The sequence below is a fragment of the Pieris napi genome, chromosome 23, assembly GCF_905475465.1.
Source record: "Pieris napi chromosome 23, ilPieNapi1.2, whole genome shotgun sequence".
Lineage (NCBI taxonomy): Eukaryota > Metazoa > Arthropoda > Insecta > Lepidoptera > Pieridae > Pieris > Pieris napi.
The window spans coordinates 3545667-3553447 of record NC_062256.1 but is presented as its reverse complement, the minus strand read 5'-3'; the positions used below and the strand labels follow the sequence as shown (position 1 = coordinate 3553447).

Below are 7781 nucleotides of genomic sequence, written 5' to 3'. Positions count from 1 at the left end.
GCGTGCTCCTATTTCACCATGCCTCCTGCTGATAGAGGACAAACCTTTGTTTTTAATGTATTGAAGTATTGAATTGAATTTTTTAAAACTTCTTTATCGGGGTTGGAAAAAAATTTAGTGTAATATTTTTTCGTTACGCGTCACGTTTTTCGGTTACGCGCCATGTTCCTTTTCGAAGTCAAACTTCTTTATCGGCGTTGGAAAAAAAATTACCGTCACATTATTTATTATTCGACACTTAATATTTTAATGACAACTAAATTCCTAACATATCTTCCTTTTTCCGTCCCTCTAAGTATCGGAAATCTAAACTTTTAGATTTGTATAAATATGAACAACAATTCAAGATTAGTTTGCTACTGAAGTTCCACTTCTGACATGTGTACTTTGTACACACACACTTTTATTTATTATTATTTATTACTTAAGATGTCATGTGGAACATGGTGTAATGGTTGCAGCTCCTTAAAAACGTGTAAAACAAAAAAACTTGGTGATTAAGAGTGGCGGAGAGTTTATTGCCAGTTCTTCTCTCCCGTTCTACGACCTTGATTTGAGAACTGGCAGTAAATGTAAAATTAGAAGCATTTAATGTAATATTTCTTTTTGACGTTCATAAGTGTACATTTTGTTACCTATAAGAATGATTTTTAACTTTGACCTAACATGGCAATCGTATTAAGGTTAAGAATACTGTTTCATTTATGAACATTTCAATTTCATTCTCACATAATGACATCGAGAAATTTAAAAATTCTAAACTTATTTAAAATATTATGTTTTTGAAGTTATACTTCTTTTGGCGCGTTAGGGAAAATGGAGTAAATTTTTACGATGCGCGTGCATACCGTCACAAAAAACCGACACCCTCAAGTTAGCATAGTCAACATTTTAAAATAAAAAATGTCCATTTCTTTAATTATTTGGAAATATTTTTTTTATTATATTTAAATAAACTTTATTTAACTAGATAATGCGTTATAATAAAACATTCAATGCATTAAATACCTTTTTTTCTATTGTTAGTGTCGTTTTTTAAACAAACGTAGAATAAGGTGAAAGATGAAAAAAATAAAATGATTTTTATCTTGTAAAAAGAAGTATAACGCGTGTACATAAGTACACACATGTTTTTAAATTTGATGGCTTTAAATAATAGACAATTCTATAAAATGAGTATTTATTAAGTAAAGGTACAAAAGCAATTAAAACAGTTCCTTCACATATACACGATCGTCTACATGTGGTGGTTCGGTTACAATGAATGGTTTACCGTCAAGCTGGAAATCAGTATAAAGCCGTTTAAAAATACACTTAAATCCACGCCTTTCGGCCGATTTGGCAGAGTACGCACTGGAGGTTTCCATTCGGAGTAATCGGATATTGTTTTCTTTTGCTGCGTTTCTGAAAAGGACTTAGACTTGAGGTACCAGAAACTCCCAATATCAAATAGGTATGCAAGTATTCAGTTCTGAATACTAAATTTTGATAAACAATAAAGCCCGTCACAGACTTAGCTATAATATATATTAATATTTTTATGGCTAGGCATAATACTATATATTTTCTATACTAATTTTCGCGTGACCGCACACTCAGATATAATATATATTTCTGTGTCACCAAGCGATACCGAAATATACATTATTGCATATTACTATATATTAAGGTATAGCAAGACATCAATTAAATGAAGGCAAAATATATATTTCTCAGTGTGTGGTAGCTTGCTATAATATATATTATAGTACGGTATATTAATATATATTATAGCTAAGTCTGTGACGGGCTTAAATCTAATAATGTATATGGAAATTAGAATTTGGAAAATCGGCAATGTAATGATTGCTACTGTGCAATATTGCCACGTACTGTACAACCATTTGCCGTGTCTAGACAGAACGATGACAATGTCAAGGACTAACCCTTTTTAAGGCTTACTACAAAAACTTCTACACATGCGCACTATGGGTTAGTTGCTGCCGGTTCGCTAAGTGCCATGCGCGCTCAATATATATATAAGTACTGTACTGGATGCTGTTGGGACGCTTTTGCAGTGCCTTGGGCATGGCACAGGCTCATACTTTTTTTTTAAGACAATTCACACCAATTGACCTAGTCCCATGCTAAGCTGGTGAAGCTTGTGTTATGGGTACTAGGCAACGGATATACATACATATTATAGATAGATAGACATATAAATACATATTTAAACATTCAAGACCTAAGCACAACACCAAATGCTCATCACATCGATGTTCGTCTCAGCCGGGGATCGAACCCGGGACCCATGGATTCGCAGTCAGGGGTACTAACCACTAGACCAATGAGTCGTCAAGATGATGACTTCTGGGCGCTTTTACGCAGATTGCGAAGCAGTAGGAATAGTACCCGTAATACAATAGACGATTGTACTCAGTCGCAAATTGTTAGTCAGTTTGTGCGTACGCTTGTCGGCTCTGGGACTTATTAATGTTTAATTAATAGTATTTTTTTTTGTTGGTACGAAAATTTGTCTTGATGTTGTACTTACTAAATCAAATAGGTCTGTTTTATCTCTAAACTATCATTTTTATATATACATATATACAAGGAAATTTGAGTAGCATTATATTTAGTATTGTCTTTGATTAACATAACTTAGGTTCATTTGAATAAAACACTATTTTAACTTTTTACTTATTAGACGCGAAACGTCGGATAAATTTAAAATTATGTTAAATAGTTGTAAATTTATAATAATACATAACTTCAATCCGGTCAAAATAGTGTTTTATTCAAATAGCATTATATTATCCGAAGCTTAATATTATAGATTTTACTTACTCCACTTCAACCATTAGCCGATTCATGACTCCTTTATTCCGCCATTGTGAGTCAGTAGACGCCATCTTGACTTCAATCAAGTTCACATCATTTGGAAACTTGCTCCAAATTTCTGTTAGCATTTCACGAACTATACACATTTGAATAATTGTTTTATATCCTGGAGATCGGCAATCTCTAAGAGCGTGGGTATAAATTGTCGGCTGAAATATATAAGAGTATTTATTGTCTTTACAACATTTTTTCTCGTGTCTTAAAAAAATTTTTTTGAAAAATTTGAGTCACGATTATTATAATGTTATTAAATTTCCACTGATATTAATATTAAATACATAATATTTAATATGTGGAGTATTGGCCTAGTGGCTTCAGCGTGCGACTCTCATCCTTGAGGTCGTAGGTTCGATCCCACAGTCCAATGGTTTTTCTCTCTGTGTGCATTTAACATTCGCTCAAACGATGATGAAGACCTTAGACTCAAAAAGTCGACTGCATATCTCAGGCATAGGAGGCTGATCACTTGCCAATTAGATTGACAAATGATCATGAAACAGATATAGAAATCTGAGGCCCAGACGTAAAAAGGTTGTATCGCCACTGATTTTAATATGAGTGAATATATTTTATATGTAGTGAATTGATTTCATACGACTCACATTTGCAACCGGGCAAATATCGCATAAAAGTGCACCGATAATGTTGCCATCGTTATCCTTTGCTTGATAGGATACTCCTGGTAAAATGTGCCTACAATATTCATCTGAATCAAATGTGTCATCATTCTCAGACGTGCAGTACCCTACAGCCTTGTAAATCGGCTCATCGACATAGAATGTTCTGAAATAAATATCGTATATTTAAACAAATAGCTAGAACTTCATGATTTCATCAGCAGGTCTATAGTACGAGGTTAGGATTTTTTTAATAGAGGCCTTAAAGAAAGAGCAAGATTAGAAATGAAAGCATTTTGTAGTGAAACAGTCATAGAACGACACAAATCGGTGGTACTTGAAATTGATTAGACTAGCAGGATTCCCATTCAAATTTTGATTTAAAACTGCTGATTTAGCCTTTCTTGTGAATATAATGTTAAATCTCAACTTTGCTGTTGTTCAATTACGATTTGGGACTGTTGAAAGCTATGTGTTTAAATATCTGTTTGAAGATTAGTATATATTATAGATACAAATAGGAAGAAACCAAATCTCAGTCGAATTATTAATAGACTATTATTATATATATTTAAACTTTCTTATCACTTTATTGATGAAAAGCAGACAAGACAAACAGACTGTTAACTGTAGTGAAACAAAGAATTACCCATTCAGAAGAGATTTGTGACGCCAATTGATATCAAGACAACGCTGGATGATTTAAGACTTTTACACATATAAGCGTTTTAAGCGATTATTTGATTGATTCTATTCTAGTTCTAGTTACGAAATATGATGTTATATATAACATCTAAGTAGAACAATGTAAATGCAGTAAACAAAAGACAGAATGTACCAAATTTCAGAACTCACAAATGTAGGCTTATGACTTATTAGCTAGGGAGCTGATGAGCAAACTATCTAGGTATATGATTTGCTCACGTGGCAAAATTATTAATAGCGATAATTATACGATAATGAATATTAACGGTCTGACACCATGGTAGCGTTGCGTTGGCTATTAATAGCGCCTTAAAAGCGTCGACAAAAAAACTGTGCTATGTATATCATTTGCTCCTGCCTGCCTCTTTGACTGCTGTTTATATTGCTTATTAAATCATGAGACCCAGGCCATTGATATTCTGAAAGCAGACCATTTAAATTTTATGTTTTTCATTTTTTTTTAAAGTCTGCTACCTTTTTTTTTGTATTCAGGGGGTTCTAATAAATCGAATAGACCCAATTACAGCTACGAGTAAATGATTTAGTAGAGATTTTTTGCATTTTTACATCTACCTCTTGTGATAATGCAGAGACCTGGATGTCTGCATAGATTTTCGTCGTTTTCCAGAGGCAGAGCAAATTATTTAGTATAAATTTTTTATAGATTTAAATCCCTGTAGCTTAAAATCGCAGCAACCCATGACCTTAATTCACAAAAAAAAAATTGTATTCATCTGAAGTATAATTCCTATCAATACGAAATATGAGCAAATCATATACTTAATGCTCACCAGCTCCCTAGCTACATGAGGCATATGAAAACTATTACGCGAATATTTAGTGAATTGCATGCTTTGGTTATTTGGTTTTAAATAAAGCAAAGCATAAGTTTTCCCTTTAATCAGAATTATACCGTTTCATGAATTTGAGCACAGCCTCTACGTCGTTTTCAGTTATGGGGCTAACAGAGAAGGCCATTGTTCCTAAAATAATTGGATCTTTTAAAATATCCAACAATAATGTCTACAATGACCAGTTACCTCAAGGATACTCTAGTATTTAGCAGCCTCTCACTAGTTTAATTTTACATATGTTTAATGTTATAAATTTGGCTCAACATAAAAATGGACATATTTAATATACACATTTTAGGTTTTATTGCTTTTGATTATTAAAATATAAGTCGTTATACTGATGTTATGATGATGTGGGTAGCCACTTCCATTTGTCTCTTAGGTTTTGGTTAAGGCACCAATAAATGCTTAGATCAGCACTAGCATTATTATTTACATATATGATAGGTAGTAGATTGGGGGTTAGGTTCATATTATGTACTGGACTAACATATGAGTAGAAAAGTATAGATCTACAGAATTTATAAATAGAATTTAAAAAATAGACAAGATATTGTTGTAAAGCAACTTTCATTCTTAAACAGAAATACTATAGATTGATTGTAACATTATTGTAATATTTAACAAAACAAAAAGTAGAGTTCTTCTCCTGGTAAATTCTAATAAAAAGAATAGAATTTGTTTTAGACAAGACTGAGTAAGAGGTCCTGTTAGTTTCCACAGGATTGCAGATTTAATAAATATTTTTAATTGTGTTTATCTTGAGTACATACATTTTTTTAGGACTAACAAGAATTTACTTGCAGATATATTTTTTGAGCATAATGAAGTCTTTGTTTTTTTTTTTATTTGGCCCTATTGCTACTTAATTTTTGTAAATAAAAAAAATATAATTGTGTATCATGAATAAAAAGATAAAACTAAAGACAGAACTAACTAACCTTAAATCTTAATGTTTTAATATATAACTAGAAAAGTTATGTAAATTTAATTCAATTACAAAACAATTAACGACCAATCACTAAAAATAAGACAAATGAATAGCTATTAGCTGATGACAAATGACAATTAGTTATTTGATAGCGCATAGCATAAATGCGAGGCTGTCGTGAGAAAGGAGGTGTCGTCTTGATCATTGATGTGTCGAAGCACTGACAGAACACACTATTCGTCTATTTTAGTATTTTTAGTCTGTGCACTGTTATTATTATATTTGAATCTTGGCCTAAAGGTCTAGATACCAGGCCATAAACTCCAAAAAAAAAAAAAAAAATTTGAATCTCGGAGATAAATAAAAAAACGAAAAAACGCGGGAAACCTTCGAATTTGGCGGGCGCAGTTTTTGTTTGAATTTGTTGTAAAATAATATTTTTAATCAATTAGGTGATCAGAATAGTTCAAACTTGTATATATTTGTAGTTTGTATTATTATTTATATTTTCTTCTACTTTCTTCGAGTTGGGGTAAGCTTTTCGGATTTTTATGAACGAGCCTCCGGACCCGGGGGGCACGGCGCCCCCCGCGGTTGCATTTATCACGATTTCTAATGGGGCATCCACACGCTGGCTGTTTGTCACAAACACCGCAAACAGCAAACGAAATACCAAACACCAACCACAATCACCCAACACAAACAGCCATCCACATGCTTGGCGAACGTTCATAACATTCCGAATCGGCAAACATGGCGGACGACGAGCTTGTGGCAGCTATTACTTTCGGGTTGACATATTTTTATTATAAATTAAAGCAAGAGAAAGAAAAAAGGAAAAAAAGAAGAAAGTAAAGACGATGGTTGATGATTAAAATACATAGAAATCGTACAAGGTACTGCTTTAGACCTATTTTAATTTTACTTAAAAGTTTTTATTCGTTTCAGACAATTTATAGAAGAAAAATTTAATGAGCTCATTTTGATAAGCTTCCAAAATGTCAAAATCGTAGGTGCTGACCAATCAGACATTTTTTACGCTTTGCGCGCCAACGTAAAAGTGTATCAAGTAAATACGTCCGCCTCCCGCAAGCTCGCGCGCATACTGATCGCAGCCAAACGTGTGGATACGTTGCAAACTGTTTGCCAAACATCCTTTGATCTGGCAAGATAAACCGACACCGATGCCGAACACTGCCCAACACAAACACAAACAGGCAAACAACGACAAACACCCATCCACACGTCCGTGTTTGCTGTTTGCTGTTGGCTGTTTGCCATTGTTTGGCAAGCGTGTGGATGGGGCATAACGAATCCGGTATGGATTCTGACTGCTCTTTGGTTTCTAAAAGGAAGCTGAAGCGCAGCCATCTCCACAAAGTTTGTAAACATTGTAACAAAAAAAAACGAAAAAGTAGTACTGAAAGTAGTAAACACTCAGACTGTCAATGTAAAGATGTATTTCCTGAGAGCACTGTTAATTTGCCTGCTATTCCTTGCACTGATACTACTTCAATGCCTGTTCCTCCCACCAGCAATTCTCCTAAAACCCCCACACAAATTGGTAGGGCTAGTTATGATGCCAATGACCATGGCCCGTTTGTGGTACATGTGCAGAAAATACAACGTGATGATAATGATAGTACAACTTTACACCCAGTTGTGTTTGGCAGATTTTTAAAAAATTATCTTTTTAAAAATATTGTAAATGGAAGCTTAAAACGTATTGGTAGAAATAAAATGACACTATCTTTTCATAATTACACAGACGCTAACAGCTTTATCACTTCAAAC

At 33.4% G+C, this 7781-nt stretch overlaps 1 protein-coding gene across 2 annotated transcripts; it reads right to left on the bottom strand.

Annotated features, from left to right (window-relative positions):
* Positions 1 to 1166: 1166 nt before the first annotated feature.
* Positions 1167 to 6100, bottom strand: LOC125061625. 2 transcript variants are annotated; one of them, XM_047667136.1, is made up of 5 exons: positions 5998 to 6100; positions 5116 to 5185; positions 3483 to 3663; positions 2827 to 3029; positions 1167 to 1404 (listed from the first exon to the last, which is right to left on the bottom strand). In XM_047667136.1, the coding sequence occupies exons 2-5, from the start codon at positions 5178 to 5180 to the stop codon at positions 1206 to 1208; spliced, it is 648 nt and encodes a 215-aa protein (XP_047523092.1). In that variant the 5' UTR covers positions 5181 to 5185; positions 5998 to 6100; the 3' UTR covers positions 1167 to 1205. The 2 variants fall into 2 exon arrangements, with proteins under 2 accessions (XP_047523092.1, XP_047523094.1); XM_047667138.1 differs by lacking the exon at positions 5998 to 6100 and having other exon boundaries at positions 5116 to 5316.
* Between the last annotated feature and the right edge of the window lie 1681 nt (positions 6101 to 7781).

What these genes read in the sequence shown, in the direction of transcription:
- LOC125061625 (XM_047667136.1), bottom strand. Translation starts at nt 5,180, where the DNA reads ATGGCCTTCTCTGTTAGCCCCATAACTGAAAACGACGTAGAGGCTGTG. An exon ending in GTGCTCAAATTCATGAAACG is followed by an intron (nt 3,664 to 5,115) that starts GTATAATTCTGA and finishes TATTTATTTCAG; the next exon opens with AACATTCTATGTCGATGAGC. An exon ending in CGGCTAATGGTTGAAGTGGA is followed by an intron (nt 1,405 to 2,826) that starts GTAAGTAAAATC and finishes AGTCCTTTTCAG; the next exon opens with AAACGCAGCAAAAGAAAACA.